Source organism: Larus michahellis, chromosome 5 (assembly GCF_964199755.1).
Source record: "Larus michahellis chromosome 5, bLarMic1.1, whole genome shotgun sequence".
NCBI lineage: Eukaryota > Metazoa > Chordata > Aves > Charadriiformes > Laridae > Larus > Larus michahellis.
In genome coordinates, this window is record NC_133900.1 from 47,290,738 (window position 1) to 47,318,556 (window position 27,819).

At 44.1% G+C, this 27,819-nt stretch overlaps 1 protein-coding gene across 3 annotated transcripts in view; it reads right to left on the reverse strand.

The window, feature by feature from the left end:
* Positions 1-27,819, reverse strand: part of SFXN5 (sideroflexin 5) — a 100,591-nt gene that overhangs the window by 17,747 nt on the left and 55,025 nt on the right. For 2 of the 3 annotated variants that reach the window (XM_074587169.1, XM_074587171.1), the window contains exons 10-13: positions 19,945-20,035; positions 14,722-14,837; positions 12,572-12,657; positions 3,926-4,043 (exon numbers count right to left, since the gene is read on the reverse strand). In XM_074587169.1, the coding sequence (XP_074443270.1) occupies positions 3,926-4,043; positions 12,572-12,657; positions 14,722-14,837; positions 19,945-20,035 (411 nt within the window). The remainder of the gene's footprint in view (positions 1-3,925; positions 4,044-12,571; positions 12,658-14,721; positions 14,838-19,944; positions 20,036-27,819) is intronic. The other variant, XM_074587170.1, reaches the window with a different exon arrangement.

Consider the following 27,819-nt stretch of genomic DNA (forward strand, 5'->3'; position numbering starts at 1 on the left):
TGGAGCACCATTGAGACATCAAAGTGGATTCCATCTGTACAAAACTGGGGAAGGTATAAGGTCTTAGCTAAACTAAATACCGACCAAAGAGAATATCTGGCTGCATTATCCTTCCCAGCACATGAAGGCTGTTCAGCTCCAGAATCTTCATTTAGTTGATACTGGTGTTCCTGTATGCAACCAGAGCTCAATTCTGATTTCTTTTATATTACTTTAAAACAGGTATAACTCTGAAGCAGCTACAGCCGATGTGATAAGGTGGCTGCATTTATCTCGCACATTTATTAAATCTATTGCAAGGCTTCAACTCTGCTTGAGAACTAATTGTAAGTTTGAGCCCCTTTAGAAGAGTGGATCAAAGGCGGCCAGTCAAGCTCCCATGCTAAAACAAGCACGTAATAACACATCAGCTTCTGTGTTTGCTCTCTGACTAAATAAAAAGGACTGCGAATGTGTGATTAAGGGCAGAATTTGGCTCATTTACAATTCCTGAAAGGGTTGCTGCTCAGACCATAATCATATTTTTGGAACAGAACACGCCTATTACATCTTGTTGTTAATAATTTACTCCCTGGGTGGTGCTCATTACAACAGCATCATCTCAGTCGTGTTATGTTCATAGCTGCTTCACCTACTGCAGTTATGAGAAAAAGCAAATACACACATGCCTACATATATACACATGCATGAACATCCATAAGAGAGGTCAATGTTCAATCACTCAAAGTCTATTAACTTAGTTATCTGACAAGTTCATGGACCAGTGATGAGTGATCAAGAAGTGACACGTTTTGAGAAACACTCTTTGCAAGGAAACTCAGATTTCCTATCCAAGACTGTGAAGAAATGGCTCTGGAGAGATTGTTTCAGATAAATCACTTGCCCTCCTCACTTGAGCATTCCCACAGTCACTGACCACTGAGATCTCAATGAGATTTGGCAGAATGGGAGAAACGCCCTTTATACACAGTCACACACATTTATAATGAATGCAGACATAACTGGAAGACTGCTCAGACCAGGCCGCTATGAAGAACCTGATTCCTTGGTGTCAACAGATGTGAGGTCCAGCTGTGTGTGTGGAGCTAACTCCAGTTGAGTGGAGCTGAGACCCTAGTAGGTAATGAGCTATACCACCAGCTGTAATAGCTTCTCTCCATTGACATGAAGCGTGGGCAGAGAGCACGTCATTCTGTTTGATCTACTAATCAGTGCTGATTCATGTTTACACTGCAGATAACATTTCATCTGCTTTTAGAAGGTCATTTTCAAGTGATGCTGTATGGTTTCAGTATTGCCTGATGCCTGCAATTTGAATATCCCTTGAAGGAAGCCAGACTTTAATTTTTCTTGTGGGCTAGAATTCATTCAGCTGCTACCATCAACACAATTTCTCAAGCTGCAATATCAGATACTATACCTTATAAATTATCTGTCACCCATAAAGCTATGATACAAAAGGCAAAAAGACCTTGTGAGCTTCATTTTTAGATAAAGAAACTAAGGCAATGAATAATTATTTCTGCAGACCCCAAAGTGTTTAACTGTGAATGCCTCAGATTCTGGTACCAAAACTTAAGAGTTCACACTGACCTTGGTAGGTAGGCACTTCCTATTTCAGAGAAGCCCATGTTAAGCGATGCCTACAGAAAATACCGGAAATGTACAAAATGCTAAATTTCAAAACAGAACTGTAGGGTGAGTTTCTGGTCTACGTTGAAAGAATGGTTTGGTTTGGCCAACGCTATTAAACATGTGCATCGTCAGTGAGAAGGGACAATGACTGTTGTTTAAGGCTTGAGATGACACGAAGTCTGGGAAAGTAGTAAATAATTAAGAGCCCCGGTGACTGATACAGAGGCCTCTAGATATGTGGGAAAAAAGTCAATGTACAATGTACTATGGTCAAACACAAAATTGCCTCCGGACACAAATAGTGCACCTATGGCATGGGGCACCATTTTGGGAGAACGGTGGCAATGTCAGCTTTGGAGTAAATGAGGATGGTGGTACCTCCTGTGGTCTTGCTTCCCTGATTATCTTGAAAGGAGACCTCCCAGGAAAGCCCATGTCTACCTTCTGGTGGGTGAAGCTCCTTTCCCTAGAATAGGAGCATAAGGGATGCTCTATGTCCAGGTCTCCTTCCAACAGGAACTTTGGACATACTCTGGGCATGTACCTTGAACAGGTGTGAGACCTGGAATTACTGCTCAGTCTTTCATAACCAAAACCTCTGAGCAGAACTTGGGATCACAACAAAAATACTGATGGACAGGCAGCTAAGGTTGAGCTTATGCCAAAATGACTAACGTGCTCTGTGGATGTATGAATTCAAGTAGAAGCCAGCAAATCACATTGCTTCTTGCAACTGGTACTTGTGCAACTTCTTACTGGAATACTGTGTCTGGTTCTTATGGAAGTGCTCCAAAAAGGATGTTGACTAATTAGAAAAAGTTTAAGGAAGAGCCATATGAATCATTAAAGCTTCAGAAAACACGTCTTTTAGCAAGCGACTCAAAGATTGAGATATATTCAGTTTCTTAAAGAGAAGATTAAGGGACAATTTTATCTCAGCCTGTAAACAGCTAGTAGGACAACAGAAAATTTGTAACAGGTTTTTCAGTCTAGCAGACAAGCGTACAAGACGACTCCCTGGCTAGAAGTCATGGATAAACCCATCCAGACCAAAAAAATGGAATTAACCAGCAGAGACTGTGATACCAATTTCTGATCAACTGTTCTAGTTGGCACAAAAAGAACTTCAGCGAAGTCCTTTCCTCTGTTTGATAGAGGTTTTACCAATGTTATAATAGTGACCCTCGCTGCAAATGTAAAAATTTACAATCTGCAAATCTATAAGCTCCAAACACTGAATGGCCAAAATTAATGACTTACAAAAAAAATACACTTTACCAATTTGTTCAACTAACTTAGGTATGAGTGATTTCATTAGTCATTCTGCCTGTTTCCTTGGCTAGCTTTCCTCTGTTCACCCCCAGGCTGTGTCTTCCCAGAGCCAGGCTAGATGACGAAAAGGCAGAAACCCTCAAAGAAGCCCTGGAAAAGTACATCCACATCAAATGTGTATCCATCCCAGGCTATTTGCTTAATGGACAAAGACTTGTTTTCATTATGTTAACACCAAGGAAACACCACTGTCATGGGAAAGGGTGAGATGAACCATGTTCTCGCCAGTGCAGCTCAGCTCTGACTAAGCTCACGTTCCCAGACAAGACAGGATGAACCCAGCTGGAGTCTCAGAGCAGAAGTCATCAGTCAGAAACACTGACATCCCTTGACTTGTGATTTGACCAGACCTGACCTGGGTATCACCAGATACCCTCCATGCTAGCTGAGACACTCTTCTGACTGGTGATCAAGCAAGCAGAACATTATCTTCATGCTCTTAAAAAACCACCTTATTTGAACCTGTTCGTTCCCCTGATCAGTGACATTTTCAGTACTACACAGTCTAACTGTCCTCCACATGGGAGAGGTCTGGAGCAGACCACCCCTGTGGGAGAACAACGGATGTGATGGGAGAAGGATCACACATGACCATCCCTTGTCTGTAAAAGGTGCCTTTGCTGGGTGGAACAAAGGTTTCTCTGTTCAGTTCCTCCTCTGTTCGTTTGGAAGGTACATCCCACCACATGATCCAAACACTGGTTAGAAGTATGGAAAAGCCATCTGATATTAATCTGTGCTATGCTAGCATGCATTAACAGGACGGATTAACATAACCATCACCTCCCCAGTGAATCTGCACTTGTTCAAGTGAAGAAGATAGCAACTGACTTCATCCAAAAATGGAGGAGGCCCCATAGGAATGAGACCATAATCCAGGAAGGCAAAACAAGCAATGGCATTGGTAAGACCCTCTGAGATAACCGCCCTCTGAGATAATGACCAGACACATACTGACCTCGGACATCTGTGGGAAGAGACTGATGGCCAAGGGGAGAGCCAGGCCAAAGGCAGCGAGGCACACAAGGCTTTGGACTGGGAGAATCATCCGGGGACGGGACCTCAGGAGTGATGTTCTGGAAAGGAAAGGCTTTGTTAGACCATTTCATAGACCAGGTGAGCTCAGGTCATCATCAAATCAGACACCAGTGTCCAGCCATACCCGCTGATCTCCCTCTCCCTAACTGGCCTAGGTTCCTCGTTAGTAGGTCACCAAGTTCACCCACAAAAGATCCTGAGTCCTGCACACTGTGCTTTTGAATCTGCTGGGGTTACACAGCCCATGCAAACTTAACTGCTCTCTTCTCCTAAATTAAAACAGGATCACTTCACACACACTTCTACTATTTCAAACCATCTCACACTGGAGTAAATGGCACATGAGGTGATCTGGATACATGCAGGTGTCACCTGCATTAAAGCTTTGGAGATTATGTTGAGTGAGCAGAAGGAAATTAGGTTCTTGAGAGATATTGTAAACTGTCGGCCCTATCACGCAGTAGTATTGAAAAATGCACGAGTACGTTAATGGGGCAATAAAACAGTAAACTTGACAATACCTTAATTTGTTAAAAATCAAACATCTGCAGAGTGGGTGAAAAGGATGTTTTAACACTTGTTGTCCCCAAGGGATATTTATGAGTTCAAGACTTGTTAACAGCAAACACTTTAAGATACCTGCAAGGTCAGGTTCTGACAATGACCCATTAAGTGACCCTTCTGATGCAATTAACACCAAATGACCGGGACATTTAGCCTGGTAGAAGGTGGCATGTTAAGTATATTCCAGGATACAGGACCTCAGACAGTTTAAAAATGTCAAGGGGAAAAATGTAATTCTTGAGGGGTTTGTTCTGGAGCTATTTACATGAAAAGGACACTTATAATTCAATATTTTTCTACCAATCTGAAAAAAGAAATGGGAATATAAACCAGCAACTTGATAGTGAATTTTGTTTGAATATTTAGTGTATGTTAGCAATAGAGAGTCAGCAGATTTGCTGCTGAGTCACCAGCTACGGCCTTAGTTCCAATGTGCATTTCTCCTGTCTATCCTGACCTTGAGGATGCTGATGCCTCACGGTGTCCTGTCATCAAACGTGGACAAAGATCTGCTAGTTAATGCCTTTCCACCAGGGCAATAAGAAAGGAGCTCTCTTTTGGTCAAGGAAGGTACAATCAGATTACACCAACTGCTAAACATCACTGTGGTTACCATCACCAGGGGCTTAAAAAAGCATTTCTAATCTAACGTGCACCATTTACAAGGTGCCTACCAAAAACCAGACAAGCACCCTTCCCACATCGGGGCATGCCGCTAGCCTGCTTTGGCACACGCACAAGTGATTTTGCAGACGCATCTCCCTGTGCAGCCTGTGCCTGTAGCCAATGCAAGATAACAGACTACCTCAACCCCCGTCTACTCCACGTTTACTGCAGGCTACAAACATGCACCTGATGAATTATAACGGAGCAGCTGATGTGTGGGAACTCGTTACCCTGCCGTACGTTGTCTGTGTGTCTGAACATTCAGACTCTTCGCCCTTTGCTAGCAATGCTTGCTGAAAGCTGTCTTCATCTTGAGAAGGTTTGGGGGAAGTGGGGAAGGAAAACAAGATCCAGAGCCTTAACTCCTCCAATATCTCAGCTCCTCATTAATAAGCTATCGAGACGGAGTTGATCCTATCAATTTGTGCTGTGAAAGCCAAGCTTCTGTTCTCCAATATTTAGCTACGTTGTTTTGCATAGAGCACGATCTATCTGCAGGATTATCCTGCAGATAATCCACAAGGATTTCGTCCAAGTCAGGAAAGCAGGTTACCTTGCTCCACGCTCTTTAACAAATGCAATGTTCAAGAATTGCCATCAGTAAGCTGTGATAACTAGTCCCTGGGATGCAGAGGGGCAACTCCTGGAACTGATTTATTCTCCTGCTTAAGCTGTCGTGATCCATGAGAGCCCTTGCTGAGAAAATCATATGACCAGCATCCTTTAAGCCTCCCTGGAGTACAGTTTAGAACCAAGACATCACTGCTTATACCACCCCTGACATCTTAATTTGGAAGCTGCACCCTCTTTAATTATTGCCCTGTTGGGGACCTTATAATCACCCAAGTAAAAACTCAACCAATTTAAAATGATCCCAGGTACAGTCCCCAGGTGTGATTTCCAGGAGTGCTTCAAACTCAGACCAGTTCAAATTACAATGGCTAACCTCCTAATTAAGAAGAGTTATGGCTTGATTTAAAAGGAGAGGAGACTAATTAACACATGTAGTGTAATGTCTTAATTGGGATTCAGATTTTAAAATTTGTGTGGTTCAGAATAAATGACTCATAATTAGTCAAGAGGTCCACTTTTCTTCTGTCCCTCGGATCTTTGCTCTTGACACAGATCTCAGAAAAATACTAAGTTAAATATTGCATGCTGCATTTTGTTATCTGTCAAATGCAATCAAAACCCCTCTTTTCACCGATTAACCCCCCATCAGAAGTGAATGATTAGACATTTCCAAAGGGTTTAATTGCAGAGTATTATAGCAGATTAAAAATAAATAATATTAATACCCATTTGTTGAAGAGTGAATTAGTTTACAAAACTGTCCTTTGTGCTCTGCCAAGGGGTTTAATCAAGAAAGTGGAGGCCAAGACCTTTAGATCCCCCTGACAGACCAACTTTGCCACTGGCATCTTCTGAAGCAGACTGCTATATTCACTAGAGCAAATATTATCTTACCCTACCAGTAATTCTGCTATTTAATTCAGTACTTGAAGCTATTTTCATACAAAACCAGTAGTTTCACAGACTGTCACCACGTACACAGGACAGGATTGGCCAGGCTCTGGTGAACTAAACTTTGGTGCTTAGATTAGACAACACGGGATTGAAAAGTTTGCACGAAGAGAAGGTCTCACATTGGAAATCTGCAGGAAGAGAATAATGTGTATGTTTTATTGTTCCCAATTTTAGAAGCCAAATTTTTGGCCCCAAGGGTCTGCCTCACTAGTACAAGTGATCCATGTTTATACATCACGCTTTGGATGGCAAAGAACATACTTTCCTCCTCTTCTCTCTCTTTTTTTTTTTAATAAGATTTGTTTCTTTACCCCCCTTCAAAACCCATTAATGCCTATTCTTTCTACAATTTGCCTTTGTAAAATTTGCCTAGCAGATATTAAAAAGGCACTAATACGCTGGGGAGCTTCTGGCTTACTGATCCTAGGTAGCGCTTACTGCTAACGGATATACCTAAACCAGCTAGACCTTACGGATAACATTTCAATATGCATGAGTGTGCATGTAATGTAGGTATATACACAGACACACGCATACTTGTACAGACAGTACATCTGCTCCGCAAAGACAGTGTGTTGTAGATCTTGTAAATACACCTTCATTCAACTTTCATCACATTGTTCATTAGTGGTTTAAATTTTGCATAATTTGGCAGCTGCCTCTGGCGTTTTTCAAGAGGTACTGTAATTTATTCCATATGGAAGTCAGTTGCTGTACTAAAAAGGAGTTATCAGGTTCAGTGAACCAGAGCTGTATTTGTCTAGAAGGAGGTGTCAGATGCTAAACTAAATATGACAGGAGTTAACCAAAGTCTCCCAGCTGACAGATTCTGTGGGGTTTCTGTAGTGTTTGGTATAAACAGGTTCAAAGCTAATACATACATTGCAAGACGCCGAAGATGCTGACAGGGTAGGAAAAGCGCTGGAGGCTGAAGCTCTGGGTATCCCGAGGCGTCCCAGGCTCCTCAGAGCCCAGGGTTCAAAACACCGCTCTGACGTGCAAATAAACTTTGGGGTGGTTGTCCTACCCCAGATCCCAGTTCTGCTGAGAACCTCCCAGAGCCAGCACCGTACCACGTCTCTGCTTCAGAGAGCCCGTCAGGTTTCTCTGCTATCTGCAGAGTGTGTTTCTGAGCTTTTCTCACTCATTTTGGGTCATTTTGGGAATGCTGAGCTCTTCTAGCAACTAGTAGCTCTGTCTGCTGTCCTGTCCAGCCATACCACCACTGTCCTTGCCAAGGAGCATGTCCTGCTCATACCTCCTGCTCTTGAGAACAGCCCCAGTGCCCCCTCCAGAGGACACGGCAGATGCAAACAGAGTGAGGTTGGGGGATTTTTGTGCTTGATTGACATAATTAAAGGAGCAGTTTCAATGTTTACTCTGGAAACAGCCACAGCAGTTTAAGGTGTCACTGCTGGCAGCTGTTTAGTTTAAACAAACGTCAGCAAGGGTTTAGCTGGACGGAGAGGCTTTGCACTTAAGAGGAGAAAGAGCACCTGTAGGAAACGTTCTGCACACACTGTCAGAAGGAGAATATCTCCAGCAAAAGGCCATGAACACGAGGTCCGGGAGGGCCACCTACCTCACACGCATTTCTGCAGTGAAAAACATGGTTTAAGCTGAAGAAAAAGCCTTTCCAGCACCACAAAACCATGGGCTGAGCACTGGCTCTCCATCGAGAGAATCCATTTTTCATGGTTAGACTGACTTAGCTAAGCCAGAGCAGCTCTGTAATGTTGATCTAGCCAGAAAGCATCCTAATTTTATGAATTTTATGAGGGTTACAGGAAAACAGCTCAGACAATTGCTACATGAAGATGCTGGATTTGGGGTCTCCCACAACAGAGCTCAGCCTACAAGGGAACCTGAGGTTGCAGTTACACACAGACTTGGATGGTCTACACCAAGATGTGCTGTGGCTTCAACTCTGGAAGGAGTTGGGAGTTGGACAAAGACTACTGGTGAAGTCTTGGATGGTGGCTGTGTAACTGGTGCTTTCTGGGAGAAATCTGCGCCATTTCCCAGATTTCATCATAACTACCAGACAAAAGGATTCACAGAAGCATCTGAATAAAGAGAAATGTCTGAGGTACTGGAAGTCCAACTTAATGCAGTGGATAGAGTTGTCCCCACACATCTGTGATGTGCAGGTACTAATGAAGTTTCCATTGTCTGCTCCAAAGTCAGCTACATCCCATAGATGAGTCGTCTTCATCTCATAGATGATGTGAAACCAATATTTTTCCGTATTAAAGTTGCCAACACAGATATTATTTATAAAACTTAAATGAGAATACATCTGCACAAAATAACTGACACCGTGTTCCCCGCATGGCATATGTAGTCTCAAAATAAACATTGATTCTATATGTTAGCTGCTTCAACAGAGCGACCAAGCAGCAGGAAATGCATGAAACATGGGGAAAGAATGGCGCGCTGCGGAGCTCAGCAGTGGGAGGTAACATTGAATTACTTGGAGAGCAGAGAAGGCGGCCCTGGGAGTTAAAATACACAGCAGGCAAAGAGATGAGAGAAGCCAAGAGAGCTGAAAAAAATGGCACAAGAGACGAGAGAGGCAGCTGGGGGAGTTAAAACATGCAGATGGAGAGATGGCTGAGAGAGAGGAAAGACCTGGATCCAAGTGGAAAGACGACGACCAGGAACTGGCCACTTAAAATAAACTTTTCAAATACCGAGACGAAAACGAGGGAGCGAATTTTCCGTGAATCTGAAAACCGCTGCTGGGAACATGCAGCTTGCTCCTGGGGTGGTGCAACTCCCACCCAGCTGCAGCACTGTCACCCTCTTCCACCTGGACTTAAATGCAAGGCAGGAGAATTGCTCTCCTCCTTCACCACAACCCCAAATGCAAATGACTTAGTAGAGGATCCAGATTGCAACTTCTGATTCCAGATCTCCAGCCTCCAAATAATAAGCCGTCACTCTCGTCTTCCTCATTTATAGACACTAAGGATTTCTATAAATAAATTCATAATGCATGCCTTGATATGACTCCCATGAAAAACACCCTAGTCTAACTAAAATTCTACTAAATTTAAAAAGTTAAACTTTTTGCCAAATAATCCAAGTTTTTTTCCAAAACAAGGTTTCACCTCTGACCGCGTCCTTCAGTAACCACTTTAAAAGATCTGCGAGTCAACACCTGGACTGCGAATCCCTCGGCTATGGAAAGGGATGCTTTCTATGTCAGGTGGATGCTTCTGTGTCCCACAGTGATACCACCACCTCTAGCTGCGTGGCCAAACCGCACCACACTCCCTATCCCTGCTGTTTCTCACTCACAGGCTTCCAGGAATCCAAAGATATTTGATGGAAAATGAAACAGTAGGCACAAAGCTCTAAGTAGAATTTAGGCAGCCAACATCAGTGCCCAGATATTTTTATATCTACACAGTTTCATTTGGGGGTGGTGGGGAGGAAAGTTTTCTCTTGCAAACCTGAATTAAGTCTTTCTATTAGTTAAAACAATGACATTTTGAAGACAGTCTCCTGTACGTCCGCATTTGCTTGACAGGTAAAATTAGTTTCGATAAGTCCTGCAAAGTGCACAGGTGCATTTAGTAAAACTCGTATCAATACAAGAAGTTGTGATGCCCCTAAGTACGAAGGAAACTTTACTATTAGTTTCATTTAAGCTTGTGGATGCTTAGCAAGACCCATGATGCTCCTCAGTGTTTCCTGTTGGAGTCGATAATTTAGAGACCAGTTTTCTACCGACTTTGAATTTTTGCACATAAAAATTTTTGTCTGTTCGTGTTGGTAACCAGAATAGCGAAGATCCTCTGAATTACAGCAATAAAAAAGTTAGTCCTCTGGGGTGATCTTTCTTGGATGAGCTAAATCACCAATGTAGCGTTAGACTGGAATCACTGCCTGTGTTAAGCCTGCGGTAACACAATGCAGTAACAGCCACTTCGGTGCAAAGCCTCAGTACGACAGAAAGGCGAAAAGTAAGAGCTCTGTAGCAGGAACATCACAAATCGGTGGCATTTCTGAAGTGTCTGGCATGTGGACAGATGAAAACAGAAGTCCTCTCGGCTGACAACAGCAAAGCAGCTTTGATGGGATTATAAAGGCTAGAATCACGCGTCTGAGTTTGAAGCAGGGAAGCTGCCAAGATGCTGGGGTACAAAGAATAGTGATAATCTCTGTTTTACACATGACTTTGAGCAAGCCCTGAGCAAAGTACTCCAGAGTAAGGCATGGTCATTCCTGAGCATGCCCCCAGCAGATCCTGTGGGTATATCACAGGGTGGGGGACCCTGGGGGTGACACAGGGTCTTGGAGCAGGAAAGCGGCTGCAGAGCTTTTGTCAAGGAAGAACATGACATGAAAATCAAATGCTTTACACAAAATTAGGGGGACTAGAATCTACCCCTCGTCCTTGTGTGTCTCCAGCAGCCGTCTCCAAACAGTGGCTTGCAGAAAGTGTTACCAAGACTGTGCCCTGCCGGAGGGAACCACCATAGTCCCTTTGAAAAAGAGAGGAAAACAGTATATTTGGGGCAAAAAGGGCTGAAAGAAAACTTACTTTACAGTTCCCGAAACAGTGTTTGTTGCCCTGTTTCTCCCCACACCCAGGCCCTTGGCGACAGTCTCTAAGTGCTGGAGGGTTACCAGACTATATCTATATTTTTAAATTTAGATGTTAAAAATCAGTCTCCAAATTTACAGAAGCAGCCCAGACCCTTCCGTTAAGGAGAGAAAATTGCCTAGGGGTGTTTCTACAAGAGTAAACAAGGCTAACCAAAGCTATGGGTCAATCCCTAATTGTACTAATTGCTATTTACTTTGTCAGTGGAGTGCTTTAGAGCATCCATTATCAACAGATTTGTTTAAAGAGTGCTTCCAGCTTGGCTGTCTGGACAAAGGTAGCAAGCCCTTTAGCACCCCCATCTTTCAATGCACTAATCAGTCTCCCGAGGCTGGCAAGGTGATCCCCACCCCACGGATCGTTCATGCCAAATGAGCCGCTGATGGGTGTCCCAAGGCACCCAACAGCTCCAAACAGGCTCACAGCATCTCTGGGCAGAAGAAAAAGCAGAGGCGCTGTAAAGCAAGGTGGGAGAATGGCCAATGGAGAGGGCAGTTTGTGGTTGGTTTGTTGTGTGGTTTTTTTTTTGCTATTAAGAACTCGGATAGGAGATAATTAGATATGAAATAATAACCCCACCCTTTCCTGCCCACTCTCCTAGCACTGATGCTCCACGGAGGCATCTGCCAGGAGAGATTCTGCCTTTAACTGTGATGGAAAGCAAACTTCTGAAAAATATGTGAAGCATATATTCTTCTGGGGAAGTCCAAGGCACAGGACAGTATTGAAAGAAAGTACAAGCGAGTTCAAACAGGGCACAAGCAAGTCCAACAGTAGCCAAGGTGGTCTGGATGCGGTGTGTGGTCAGTAAATCCCTACACTCCCTACCGCTGGCTGAACACAGGCTCAGACCTTTAGTCTGACCCCATGTGGCAACTCTAATGTTTGCTAAATGGAGGACTGAAAACTTATGGAGACTTTTCCACTGAGTTCAAAGAGTTTGGGCTCACACTGGCCTTCTAGAATAGGGTTATGCAAACTGCTGGGGTCTCAGAAAGATTATTTAAAATAATCACATCAATATGGCACTTTAGCAGCCTACAACAAGGGTCAAAAATGCTGGAACGTGAACATTTTAATACGCAAAAAAAAGTCTTCGATGGACCAATGCTAAGAAACACCAATAAATTTGTTGAGCATCTTTTCTCCCTTCCTCTTGAGAAGTCCCCCCACTTTGTGTTACCCAACACTTACTTTTCCAGTATGGACATAATAATTGGAGGTAGAACCAGTATAGGCATTGGCAGGACCACTCTAGTCAGTGCTGTTTCTAGCAGTGCCTGAAAAGAAAAAACAAACAAACCAACCCAAGACATTTAAAACAAATCTTAGGATGTACCTGCACAGAGCAATCAATGTGTGGGCACAGAAATGGTTTGGCTGGCCTTTCTTCTGTTGCATATGTGAATGAATGTATCAATACACACTTTCAACTTTGCTATCAATCAGCTATTCGTACACAACCTATTTTCGCTCTGTCACTACAAACGATGGGCTGGAGCCCATGCTTGGTCATAAATCCAGCGGAATAAACAGACACACCTAATAGCTTCCCTGATTTCACTTCATGTGACCAAAGGCGCTCAAACATCCTGTCGTATTCCCATGCAAACACGTTAATGCTGCCTGCAGGAAGGAAAGAGGGGCAAAATAGCTGCCTGGAAGACACCGTAAGGTGAAATATCTCAATATGGGCTGAGCAGCAGCTTCAACCCTTCCTCCCTCAACTGAGTTTCAATTTCAATTACGTGTTGGGGGAATGCAGTACCTTATTGCCTGCTCCAAGACTTGTTTCTGTTTTTTGATCACTTTAATCACTGTTTTTTAATCCCTTTAAGCTACTGTTGTCCCTCTGCTGGTGCTTTCTCCCTGGTGAGATTCACCAGGAAGCAACAAACAGAACAGCTTGGCAGCACGATATGTATAAATACCCCGAGATGAGACTGAGAGATCAAGGATGGTCTAGCAAGGTGTATAACCACCACTGTGTCTTCATGTACCTCTTCCAACCACCTTTGCTGGCACCCAGCTGGGACGCCCCAAGCACTGTGACCACGCATGGGGCTTTGGCAGATGTAGGCAGAAGATACTATAGATTTTGGATGGGAACACTGAAACTTCTGCATACGGCCAGGCTTGGGAGCACTCCATCCTTCCAAACTGGGAGAATATCTTAGATAGGCGCAGATGTGTTACACGGGATCTGCCAAATTTTACATGACAAAACCCAGTACTAAGCTATTCAGGAAGAAGCACTGGGATTAGATGGCAGCTAAGCAGAAGTTCTCAGAAGTCCCAAATCTGAGGTTTAAACTCCACCTAAATTACACTTGCAGTGCTTTCACTTTTAATATTTATTTTCTATGTTGTCTGTCTTCCCTTCGACCATTAGGATGGAGAGAGGAAGCTGGGTCCTGAAGCCAGTTAATGTAAGTGAGGAAAACTGGCTCAAATAAGTATCTCTGAGCCCTTCAACAGATTGTTTTAAGTTCCCTGTTAAACAACAATATGGAGAGATATTAGAGATCTCCCATTTCTTGCCTAGGACTGTAAATCTGTACATTAATTGCTGTCTATGAAGTGCCTTAAGAGCCTTGGACAGAAGGAGCGAGAGAAATGCCAAGCATTATATTATTAACTCCTCTGCCTGGGCGTGTGCTTTGGTACATGCTTTACATTTCAGATTAAAGCCCACTTGGAAACAACATGCCTCAATCAGATGATGCTCAGAAGACAAAACTATGTAAGAAGGTAATAAACGGGAATAACTGCAGGCAGATGGCAGAGAGTAGAAGGTTACAGAGGAGAACAAGCCAGGTGTTAGGACAAGGATAAAAACATCTGGCTACTCTCACAAAGCTTTGGTTGGCAATTGTTAATGCAGTTTTGACATGACAGGGTTAAAAAGCTACTCATCTCGAAAATGAAGTCTTGCTCATTTAGAAAAAGGTGTAAGTTATCTTTGCTTCGTGTTCAACATGAACTGCTTACAAGTTTCCGCAAAGAAATCCTAAGGCTGTGAATGTATCAGAGTAGTACGGGGTCTTCCTGATGTCCATCTACCCCCTTCCACACCATTAAGTTCAGCCACCGAATTTGCCTGCATGACATGAGCCTGTGTCCACCAGCACACTCAGACAGTTTTGTGGCTATGCAACTGCATGCATGGGTACAAAGCAGGCATGAAGTTTTGCCTCTTCGTTCTTCCCACATGATGGGTAAAGCTCATCTGTTTCTAGCTCTTTCAAGTCATCGATTCCTACGGCTGTGGGACTCGTTGACCCTGAAGTCCAGGTGTGTACAAGCTCACCCGAGTGTTCGCCAGGAACATCACAGGTACATACGTGTTTTGCAGCAATTCTGGAAGACCCGACAATGTTTCCGTTATTGTCCAAAACATCAATTCCTTCTTCCAGCTCTGTGTGCCTCATCAGGACAACATTGCAGATATTGGCACTAGCTGAGGATGAGAAAAGCATGATGATTAGCAACGCAGCCCTGGTCAATACCAAATGGCAGGCTTCTGTTCGCCGTGACAGCCCTTCAGCTTTACTTGCATCAATCTGCCAAGAAGTATCTGCAAGTCAAGGAGCCACTCTTCTACCAAGACAAAGATGTGATTCTTAAGAGAAGAATAATAATCAAGATAATTTTCTTTTACTTGCAAAAGAATCTGCTGTCACAATCAGAAACATATTGACGCAAAGAAATACCAGTATTTCCAGATGTTGGCATTTGGAGATGCTCCCAACTCCCATAGTAATTCTTCACCCAACATTTTGATCTACTAAGGCAAACATGTCCTTGCACTGGGCTACCAGTTGGTCTTGGCCAATCAGGCACTGATGACTGACAGCCGCCTCTTCTGATGGCATATCCCAGAGCTGTTTTTAACTCCCCTTGCTAAGCCAGCAGACGAACTCTTTTTAAATAATGGATTTTAGCAGGTATGATGGAAATATACTGCAAGACATTTCAGTGAGCTATGAAGGACAGCTTAGATCTGAGCTCTTAAAAAGAATAGAATTCTTTTTTTCAATCAAATAAGACAAGGTTGGGTTGTTTCCATGGACATGTATCCCATTAGTAGGGGTCCTACTGACTATTTGCCCTTATTTCACATGTTTTAGTGGAAAAAATGGATCTGTGGACTTAATTTCTATTAGAGACCCCTTTGCTTGCTTTAACAATATTTTTCTGAATTGTGACACAAACCAGCAGTCCTTTGGAGGAGTCTGGTTCCCAGCATTCACATTTTCCAAATATCAATCAGCCCTGCATTTGCAGCAGAGGCGGAGGGAGAGGCAGCTCTGTGACCCTTTCTGACAATCCCCCCCTTGCCCAGCCTGTGGCTTTTGTAGACTTCTTGAGGTGGCCCCAAATTCTGCTCCTCAAGTAATGTGTTAGACTTGGGGTTGAGGAACATCCTTCCCAGATACAGCTCCTCACCAGGGCCCAAGGACTTCTTAAATTTTTCTAAAGAAAAGCCACTAATTCCTATAAAAGTTTTGGTTTTGATAAACTGGCATTTTGCAGCACTCTCCCCCCACCACCACATTTTGTTGCAAACTTTCCAACCAGAACTAACACAAACCCACTGTTGCTGCAAGTACCACCGCTTCCAAAAATGTGTTTCTGTACTGCTTGATGGGTTAATATTCGCTAATTAATCTCAATTCATGTCATATAACAAATGTCTAATTTTTTGAGGGTGGTGGGTGGGTGAGCCCTATACGAATGCAGCTCTCTGCAATCAAGGATGATTTGTGGTGACAAATGCTCCTTACACTCGAGAATAAGAGGAACATACACACACGCACACTCTGTCTCTCTCTTTAATATTCAAACTACCGGACCACTCTTCCCATCTATCAAAATATCTGTGTTACCAACCCTTTAGCTCCCTAATGCAAGATAAAACAGAAAACAGGCATTTCATTTAATGCAAGTTTAGCGTCTCTCTTTTTTTTTTCCCTTTTTAACACTCATATGCCCCATCCTTCTAGCTTTCAGTCAAGACTGAACATACAAAAACATGCCAGCAGAGATGCTCTGGCCAAGCCAGGATGCACCAGCACAAGGCTCTTGCCACACTTGTGATGAGATGTCCAGACCTGAAGCTTCTACCACATCTAGATGCTTCTCTAAGTCACTGGATCCTATTAGGGCTTCACTGTCCAGGTCCCAAATTCAAAACCTGATTCCAGCCCATTTGAGACAAGCAACTGTTAGTTGCTCCCATTCTGTTTCAGTAAAACACTGAGAAAGCAGAAAAAGCTGCTAATTATGAGTAAACTTGTATTTTATGGAAGTCTCAAATACAGGATTGAATGGGAAAGTAATAAATATATGTGCAGACAATTTGATTTTCAGAATTTGGAAATAAATTGTGATAATATAGGCTGGAAAATACTTCTGTGAAAACACTTAGTGACATAGTGGAAACTGGGTTCAGATACAAAAGCAACCCACTACCCTAGTTTTATATGTGCATAAATATCCTTTCTAAACCACAGCGCTCTCCACGCACTAAATATGCCCTTGTGCACCACCTAAACACATTTAACAATTTTAACCTCACCCACAAAAAAAAAAATAATCCAAAGACCAAGTGGAAGAAATCCTTCCTTCTCCTCACCTCTCTTCCCTCCAACTGGAAGCTGGTATCTTTCTACCAGCTTTAACTTCCCTCATTTCAGGTTTGGGATGCCACCTTTGAGTTTTTTTGCGGGTTTCCATGGGTTTTTGTTAGCCACTTACATCTGCAGTATAAAGCACACCATCATCAGCGGCACCCCTGACCTTCGTGACAGCTATCCACACTCAGTGCTTGGGAAGAAGTGGGTAAAGTGGGTTCTTCACAATAACCCTGGGCAGTGATGCCCTTCACTGCCTATGTCTCCAAGAAAGGGTCCAGCGCCTTCTTGTTCGAATTTGGCAATCACGGCTCTCCAGAACACAGTGCTGACACACTCTTTCCCTTCTCCTGCACTGAAAACCTTCACGGAGAACAACTTTGCTGCCCAGACGATGCATTGGGGTGGCCAACATCAAGCAGGAACCCCTTTTGCATCAAGCCAGCCACTGGTTATGCAGAGCCTTGGCCATTTCCATGAGCTTTTCCACCCGGGATTGTTTACTGGATCCATCTCCTGGGGCTAGGGAGGATTTTTCGGACAGGCTATGATTTTCAGCTACTACAAATTACCTTTGGCAGAGGCTGAAGGTGCAACCTGATCTTCTGGCGCCCTGCTCCAGTGCCACTGGCCACAACATGGGGATCAGAGCAATTGGAACCTGCACCAGCCACCTGGGTACATTCATGACTGGCCGCAATCTGTGTTATCACAAGCAAGGTCTGGAGGTCCCTGCGGATACATCCCTATGCTCTGCACTCATCTTGGGGTCCCATGGTGAAAGTGGATTTCAAGGAGGGACCATTTATGTTAAATATGCCCTACAGGCAGCATTTCTGCAGATATGGTTTAGTTTATCGGGCAAAGACAATAGTTCCATGACCCAGAGAAGACAGACACAACATGTGGAGCATCTCTGAGGGCAATAAGACCCATAGACCAGTTATCCCAGTGCCTACCCCAGCTTCCCAAGGCTTAACAAGACGCTATATTGACATTCTTGCTGGGACTCTGGCTGTCTTTCACCTGAGCAATAGCTGCGCTTCCCCAAGTCTCCATCTCTCATGATCCCTTGGGATGAGAGACCATAAAGCTTTGATGCATACCTCCAGTTTTCCAGCTGCTATCAACCAGCACAGCTCAGTGAGGTTGGTGGGAGATGGAGGCAGAGAAGGGCAAGGGGAAAACTGCTTAAGAATCATAGAATGGTTCAGGTTAGAAGGGACCTTAAAAATCACCTAGTTCCAACCCCCCTGCCATGGGCAGGGACACCTCCCACTAGAACAGGTTACTCAAAGCCTCATCCAGCCTGGCCTTGAACACCTCCAGGGATGGGGCATCCACAGCTTCTCTGGGCAATCTGTTCCAGTGCCTCACCACCCTCACAGTGAAGAATTTCTTCCTAATATCTAATCTAAATCTCCCCTCTTTCAGTTTAAAACTGTTACCCCTTGTCCTATTTCTAGACTCCCTGATAAAGACTCCCTCCCCATCTTTCCTGTAGGCCCTCTTTAGGTACTGGGAGGCTGCTATAAGGTCTCCCTGGAGCCTTCTCTTCTCCAGGCTGAAAGAGTAGTGGAGCAATAGCTTTACACCAGTGTCTGGCTTTTCACACAGACAAGGTGAAATTCTGCCCTTTTGCTAGGAGCTGGTGGTTCAAAAGAAATGGAAAGACGCATCTTAACTAAACTGTTTGTCCAGGTCTGCAAACCAATAGCTTGCAGCATTCAAAACCACAAAACCACAGAACAGCAATTAGTGGGAGGCTTCCTAATGTCCTGGCACATAACGAAGCATGACAGTATACAAATAAAATAAGAACAAGAGAATTAATTACAGGCTAAACAATTTAATTATGGGTCCTCAATCAATGCCAACACAAGTGTAACCTCTTTCTCCGTACACCTTGGTATGAAAATAGATCAACCCGGTGGCAGACTTCCCGCGTGCATCTCTGACTCAAACCCAGCCTTGGAGCTGCCTCCTGGGTCTTGTGCTCACCTCTGGTGCCCTCCTGATTATAAAACCAAAAGAAAGCATAAACCCTCTAAAAATATATTCCAGGAAAGTTCCAGGAGAACAATAACAATGTCCATGGATTCGCTATATAGAGGCAAAGTGCTCAGAAAAAAGACTGAGTGGAACCTACAGAACACAATCCCTGTTACCCCCTGCTCCGCAGACAGGGGAAGCAGCTGTTTTTCTGTCAGAAAAAAATTTTTAGAAGCCCCAACCACCTAGGGCCTTTATACATAAACAAACTTATATAAAAAAATTACCCTTACGCCACTGGCAATTTCTTCACAGCTGAAATAACTCATCGCTTGCTGAATGTTGTAACCACAGGGTTCAGCAAAGGCTGAGTCCAGCGTGTTTCTTCCCTCAAACACCGAGCAGTTAGCTGATAAACTGCAGAAGGTTTATTTTGTGCTCCAACAAGCCAGCAGCAGCCTTAATTCTTCACACGCTTTGGTCTGTTTTTTAATCAGCGACTCCTAGAAATCTGTATATTCAGAGTGGGAGCATTTCATTGCATGTTTTTCTAAAAAAACCTTCAATGCTACCACTTATTCCAAGATCTGATTTGACATAATTCAAACCAGATCTTGCAAATTAAATGCTTTTGAACTTGGACAGTCACGGACCAGTCAATGACGATCATTTTTCAAACTGCTTGAGAGTGGAAAGTGCTGCTTGACAAAGCTTCCTGAGCTGCCACTGACAGCAGCTTTGCATCATTTTCCTCCTGAAATGTTGCTTTGCACCATCCCATCGCTGTCTGCACCGACTCAGGGACGTGCTGCTGAGGGGACATGGCAGCGATGGCATAAATCAGGAAGGCAGGAGTTAGGTGTCCATCCCAGTGGCTTTTATCCATCAGTAGGTTTAGAGCCAATACTTGGAATATAGAGAAAAGGTGTTCTTTCTTACCGACTGCAGGGAACGGCACAAACCTCTGGATCAAGAGACGAGTGGCAGGGGTAAACTTGTTTGCTCTCTGAACCAGAACATTAAGGCCCACCTTTGAAGAGAAAATAAAAAACAAAAGAGAAGTAGAAACATTTAGCTACAAGGAGCAGGGCAGACGCTACAGCTTGTAGACAGCAGCAGAGCTCTTTGTGGGAACTGATTGGGTTCTCTCCCCATGCAAAAGCGTTTGAGAACTAAACCACCCCACACTGCAGGGTTTAGCTGTGTTGGGTTTTAATGAAGGGTTGAACCCAACCATTTGGTTTAAATGAAGAGCTGAACCCAACCGTTGGGCTGAACCCAACCACTGGGTTTAAATGTAAGGTTGAACCCAACCGTTGGGTTTAAACCCTTTCCAGCCAAAAGGCAGGTTAGAAACCACTGCAGTGCTGTTTGGTCTTTCTGGAAATACTCCTAGCAGCATTTTTACCCAGTTCACTGGCATTTTCCCCATCCAGCACAAAATCATTGGAGCTGGGAGTCCTCACCTGGCTAGGAAAAGCCAAGTATCAGTGGTGGTAGTTGGCCCGATACAATTCCCTCCTCCTCCCAGGGTCTGTGCACACTACACCACCCCACTCCAATGTAAACATTTAGGCTATAAAGGAGCTATTAATAGAAACAAGAGATAGCAGGCAGTTTATTATAATCATGGATCATTTTTTTGTTGCCTCCTCCGACACTTGAATAATCTAGAGCTCTCTGCAATTTTGCAGGGATCTAAGTCATTGCGTATGTTAATATAAACAGCACGGAGGAGAGCTGCTGCCTCGTCAGCCTCAGCGTGGTTGGATAGTAGTGATAGTCGGAGAATTTCCATCAAAATTTGTTTCAAGTAGAACTGGGGTTATTAATTAAACAAACCTATCCACAGGGAATGACTTCTGTCTTCAAATTATTCTCCCCGACAATATTTTCTCATTTTCATCCAAGAAAACCCAAACACACAAACAAAACCCAACAGTCCCAAACCAGGAATTTTAGGCCGAAAATGGAAGTCTTTAGCAATGCCTGGCCAAAAAGTTTTCAGCCAAAAATGCAGCAAAATTAAAAAAAAATAAATCAGCCAAAGCCAAAAACCTGCCAGCAAATAGTGATTTGGGGGCTTTAAAAAAAAAAGAAAGAAAAAAAAAAGAAAAGAAAAGAAAAGAAAAAGAAAAGCATGGGAGAATATATTTTGCAAGCTACTATATTATACATGCATCCGCAGTGCATCTTGTCTTTTTGGAGGCTGAGAGGACGATGTTGAGAAGCACAACTGCTGGGTAAGCCCTGCATAAGCAGAGTGATGGTTTTCAAAACCCAGAGCATTTGCAGATCTCCACAAGGCTTTTACCAGGATGCCAACAAGAACCCCTCCCCCTCTCCTTGGCTACCACGACTCTAACTTTGAGCCCGAGAGCCGCGGTGGTTCTTCTTAGTTGGGGAAAGAATAAGTGTTTTGCCTTACCCTTCTTCCCCCTCAAAAATGACTGAATGATTTATATTTTTTTTTATATTTCCCAAGTTCTGGGATGCGTATTTGCAAAATCTGAATGCCTCCAGAAACTGTAGAGCAGTCTAAAATGGATGGCTTTAAGAGTAAAGCTACGACAGTCTTAGGCATGGCTCTGCTAGTGCTGCCCCATGGATTTGTGTATTTATAGCCTGGATACATCTTATCTGTGTAGATGACAAATTTTGTTGGGTTTCCAGCCTATGCTTATAGGTTTGATGGAAGGATTTGACCATGAAGTGGAAGAGCAGCAGCTTTTGAAACAGAAAAGATGCAGCCGAGCCAAGGAGAGACACTGCTGTGAGGCTAGTGGTAATAAAAGCATTTTACTTTCAGATTCAATTTGCTGCTGCAGATGAACTCGCTCCTCCACTTACAGCAACTACCCCACTGTGAATATGAAATTAAATGTTGCTATAGATTTAAATCCAATCTCCCAAATTCCCAACACGAGGACTAGATTTAGGAAACTAATGAGGGTTTGTTTTTTACAGTTTTGAAATTGCTTTAGCCAATCTGTGAACTCTTTCCTGCGGGTCACGAAGCGGGATGAGGGTAAACAGGTCAAAGAGAGCATCCAACAATGAGCAGGTACTCCTCAACCTCAGACCACCGTAAGCAAAAGGGCCATCAGCAAGGAGAGCTTAATGAGTTTAATTCCTAGGGGCTGGCCGAAGAACACCAACTATCAAGGCAAATTTATCACTAAGAAAACAACCGCAGGAGTATTATTATCATTGCCCTGCCTGCAGCCTGAGTCACAGATCTGGGATCTACACCACTGGTGTTGTACAAACACGTAACAGAGAGCCAGGCGGAATTCATCACATCAAATGTGGTAGAATCATAGAATCATTTAGGTTGGAAAAGACCTTTAAGATCATTGAGTCCAACTGTAAACTAACATGGCCAAGTCCACCACTAAACCATGTCTCTAAGTGCCACATCTGCACATCTTTTAAATACTTCCAGGGATGGCGACTCAACCATTTCCCTGGGCAATCTGTTCCAGTGTTTGAAAACCCTTTCAGTGAAGAAATTTTTCCTAATATCCTATCTAAACCTCCCCTGGCACAACTTGAGGCTGCTCCTTCTTGTCCTCCTGGCTTCCTTTGCAGCCCAGAGCAGAGAAATGAACCTTTTTAAGGGTTTTTATTTTCCTCCCAAGACGGACATTTACAGGTGCTCATGCAAAACGTCCCCAACAGCGCCCGTTCATCCCTGCTGACTATCGAAGGAGCTACACTGGTGATGTCTCAACTCTGGCAAGACCAGTGCTCCTCCTTGCAGCTGGGAGCTCAGTACTGGTTTCGTTGCAGTACTGTTTTGGGATACTCCTGCACTGTCACCCAGATTAGGGGACAAATACAGTTTTTTCAAATTGCCTGGTTTTGGGGAGTTTGTTTCTCCAGAGCACTTCCTTGATCTGACTGACAGAGCATCCTGACAAGCCGGAGGAAGCTGTGCACAGGGGATACATTACACCGTGACTGCTGCTAACATCCTGCAACACGAAACCGGGGCAGAACACTGTCAGCGGGATAGCAACCTTACTCAGGGCTCTACTACGCCTCCGGCAGCACCCTGCCCTTCCTCCCTCTCTCTTCCTCAAACACCAAGAATTCCTGGTATTTGTTTTGCTTCCGGTTCTGTTTTCCGCATCAACAATGTTATCTCAGCAGAAGGACAGAGTTTGCGGTGTTGCTGCACTTGAAGCCGTACCGTCAGACACTGTCACAGAGTAACCACGTAATAATAAACCAAGATTTCTGTTTCCTTTTCTTTTCCTTCTTGTCTCAAAACGTTCTGACCTCATGTTCACCAAGACATGAATTTTAAAAGCACGGGAATTTTTGAAAAAACTCCTGTTTCCGCCCTCCCCCTTATGACTATTATAGATTTTTTGAAGCCTGAAAGATGGCTTTTGAATGCCTGAAGTTGGCAACAACCGAGCCATTTGATAAAGGTCTAACCCTACACCTCTTAAACTGTTTCTAGAGCAGTAAATATATCAGCAGCTCAAGAATTTATTTTACTTAATTTTGAGAGGGAATTTTTATAAAATAAAGAAATATTAGGAGTCCAGCGAGCAAGGTGGACTTTGGCTGGTAGATGACACCACCTAAACATCACTGAGCAGCTTTCTAGACTTCATTAATTGCATTGGTGAGATCTCCACTGATTTAAGGGATTCAGCTTTCCCAGGTTCCATAGCACCGGGGCAACCCTGACCACTGCAGTTGGAGCTGGCTGCTCCGAGTGTCCTAGAACTTGGGAGGAGGGACTGGCTCCTTCAGCCCGCAAATCACCAGATTGCTGAATTAGAACACTAATTGGATCTGATGAGTCCCATACAGTCAAACTGAAGAAAAGAGCATTAGGAGAAGGAAGGAAAAAAATAATTCATTAGGGCTAAGGGGTGAAGATGGAGGCAGAGAGATGGAAAACCGGGCTGATTACCAACTGGAGCTTTACCAAATCAAGGAGAACAGAATGGAGGAGTACAAGGGAAGGGAAAGCAATAACAATCCGAGTGGAGAAGGAAGTTAGAGGGGCGCAAGAGTAAGGAAAGGAGGTAACTTGAGTCACACCCAAAACGACTGCGGAAGGGATGATGACCACAGTAGCCCCACAGTCGGTTGCTTCAATGGAAGAAAATGGCATAGTCTTGAGAAAGAAGCAAGATTGCAGGAGAGGTATGAGTAGGAAAAGAGGTAATTAACACTAATAATTAGACAAACTTGATTTGGCAGATGATGGAAAAAGGAGGACTCTGCGGTCCCATGGCCAAGACAAGAGGCTGTTGTTTCATCAAGTTTTCCACACACCTGGATCCTGTACAGTGGCAACACCGCACCCGGGTGCTGTGGAGCTGGGCTGGGGCAGAAGGAAACATTCCATTTACTGGAAACAAAGACCCACCAGTGAAACAAGACAGAAAATGCTGCAGAGAAGAACAAGGAGCTTGGAAAGTGGCAGTCAGCAAGGACCCAGCGGTTGCTATGTACTCCTGAGCCCAGAGACAGGGTGACGGGCACTGGGTGCCTCCCCAGAGCACACAACGTCTTGGCCTCCAATACGCCAAAGGCTCAAGGGAAGGCTCCAGCAGCCTTTGGGAAATGGCTGCTACAGCTCCAATGATTTATGGGCTCGATGGAGGAATCGCTGGGCTGGGTTTCAAGTCTGAGTGATCATACCACTCTTTTGGTGTCTTCTCATATCTGGACTTGGTATCTGTGAATCATTACAGAAGGGGAGCTGCAGGAATGGGAGCTTTTGAGCACAGGTATCGAGATTTTAGAGACTGTTTCATTTAAAAACTTTAAGCATCAAACAGAAGTTTATCACCAGCTCCTCCAATCTATTGCGATCTTCCTCCTGCTCCTGGCTCCCCACAACTGTTTACCTCCAAGGAGGCACCAGGCCATGCTCCTTCCCCTCCCATCCCTCGCCCTACTTTGCACTGACTTCCTCCATTTTCTAAGTGTTTCTTTACCACCCTAAGTGGCAGATAGTCCTGAGGGCAGTGGGTGGCCTCCCGCGCCGTCTCACAAGCTGATTATGGGCATCACACCAAATTCACAGGCTGTCAATGCAGCCGCTCCACACAGCTCACAAACAATTATCAAGAAGAAGGAGCTGGGATTAGAAAAATCCACAGGGGCGCCTCCACCTAGAGAGGAGAGTGAAAAATTGCGTCCGTGTGTGAGTTAAGTGTGTGGTGGGAGCAGGAAAGGAGGAACGACCCATGGCCGGTGGCACTGACAGCATGGGAAGGAGCAGGGTTGCTGCCCTGGAGCGCTGCGTGCAAAGATGCTCTCTCTGCCCCAAGCTGCACACAGTCGAGACTGAAGAATTGTCCTAACAAGCTCCTGTCCTTCCTGAACATCGGGGGGAGGGGAAATAAAGATCCTATTTTTTTATTGCTTATGAATTTTATGGTGTAATGAGCCAGCCCAACTCTAATTCATCTAATTAAAGTCCTTAGATTCTCCTCCTAGCTTTGGTTAGACTCCCTCAAGCATCGCCCAGCTTTATTTTAAAAGGCAGAGCTGTAAATGTAACTTTTTATTATTCTCACTCTCCAGCATCAGAAGATTTTTAAACCTGCATATCGGAGCAAATGTATCCCCTGTAAATGGTATCAGCGGTACAGTTTCCTGAACTGTGAGAGTCAGGGCTGCAAGGGCAGGTATTGCCAAAGCCGGCTGTGACACAACCATTACAATGTTAATATTATTTTACAGTGATAATCTTAGCCTTGAACAGTCTTCACCTCTCAGCTTCCTTAGGAGGAGAAAAATAAGATATTTCTGCTGACATCCTATGTGGTCTTGGGCATGTCTTGGGTTGTAAGGGATGTTTTCAAGACAAAGTACATTTAGATTCTGCAAAGTGCTAACTTTTTTGGGGGGAGAAATCCAGCTTGTTCAAAAATATGTTTTTTGTAATGTCCATTTGTCCAGAAGCAGCCTCTACTTTAATCTGATCTCTGAGATCCACACTGGGCTTTGCTGATTAGACTCCTATGCAACTTCTTCTTTCTGATACAGCTAAATACAAAATTTAGGAGTTATGGTTTTTGTGTAACCTCTGTGCTCGACCAGTTCCAACTGTGGCTGAGATTCCTGCATGAATTACAATCTGTGAACCCAGTGGGAAGGCAACCAAAAGTCTCAAAGAAAAATTACAGTGTTTCAAGTATTCAGAAGCTCTGTAGAAACTACACGAGTCCCAAAAAAGCTGTATTTTCTTGGAAATAACATCACCGAGGCTTCCGTACAGAAGAAAGTTGCCCCGGGATGACTTACCAAGACACCTGCATCAGAGAGGAGTGATTTCGCACTGCAAGAGCAGGAATTTGAGTCCTGGAGCATCTAGGTTTGAGTTTCTCTTCTGAAGAGCTTCCTACATTAGTCCCGACACCAAGTCGCATAGCTTCTGTCTCCATTTCCCAACTGTGCAAGAGCCGAGAGCCAAGACCAACCTCCCAGGGGCACCCTGAAGACCTGCAGGGGCTCCCATACAGCATGCTGAAGGTTACTGCAGCACATGCACTACCCCATAGTGAAAGCTCTCACCCTTTGCTCCTGTCCAAGTGATCTAGTTGCATTCAACTTCAGCAGATTACTGCTGGTTTCTCCTTTGAACTCCTCTTGTGGGATTGTAGAGGCACTAGCTTTCAGCGGGCAGGTAGGCAGGAGTGGCTGGAGGGACTAACCTCCACCTTGGCTCAGCTGGTTGCAACCACAGACTCACCTAAGCCATCTTTTTATTTGCCCAACGCCACAAAGAGCTCACACTCCATTTCCACACGGCCACTGTAGGGCAAGAGGGGTGACAAGCAGCTGAAGGGAGGTAACATCTCCACCCGCTGCAGCAGTTCACTGGATGAAAACATATCCAAACCCACAAACCAAGATCAAGAGTGTCAGGGGTCCTAAAACTGATCTGTACAAAACTCTAGACTGGCAGGAATGTTTTTTCCCCATGCAATTTTCCAAGGAAAAAAGGTATCATGGGATACCTCAGCAAAACAGATGAGGTCATTAAAACTGTCTTGCTTCTCTCCAGTTTTAACCTCGTTTGTTTTTATATATATTCAAGTTTAACTTCATACACTTTCAGAGTTTGTGAAAGCACCGGGTGCGCACCATACAGTAAGCCAGAGGATCAGTAAACCATACTGGCATCAGCTCCCTACCTTCACTGGCTTGTCTGGAGTCAGGATATAAGGTCAGAAAGCAAGGAGGCGCTTTTAAAATTAGAAGACCTGGGTCTGCCTGTGAAGAGAGGCTTTAAACACCCTCCCATACAACAGGACCAGCAGTGACTCTAAGGTGGGTCATTAGTAGCTGACAGCACCAAAATTATTAATGGCATTAATCGCCTGATTTTTTTAACCCGAGGTCACCTAGTAAGGTAAGCCAAAAGAAAACGTTCAAGTCCTGAGCAGGGAGATTAAAAGTATATAGATCACTACAAAATATACAGCCTGGCTGGCGGTCACAGTTACATGACATTGCATATCTCCCTCCTATACAAAAGAAGCCAAAACATCTACTTTTGTCAGAATTTAGCTCAGCTTGCCAAGCGAGAATAACGTATTTATTTGCCTCTGTACTGACAAGACCATAAATCCCAAACTTGCACTTAATAAAAACTTTCTGAGAAGTTACAAACCCAGATATGTTTGCAAGAGGAAGGAAGGAGCCTGGCTACTTTATTAATTGGGGAAAACCCCACTGTCCTTCCACTTTAAGAGGTGCTTGATCTCACACGTGTTTTTGCTCCCCCTTTCATTGAGGGAGAATCAAACCCCTATTACAAGGGGGAAGCTC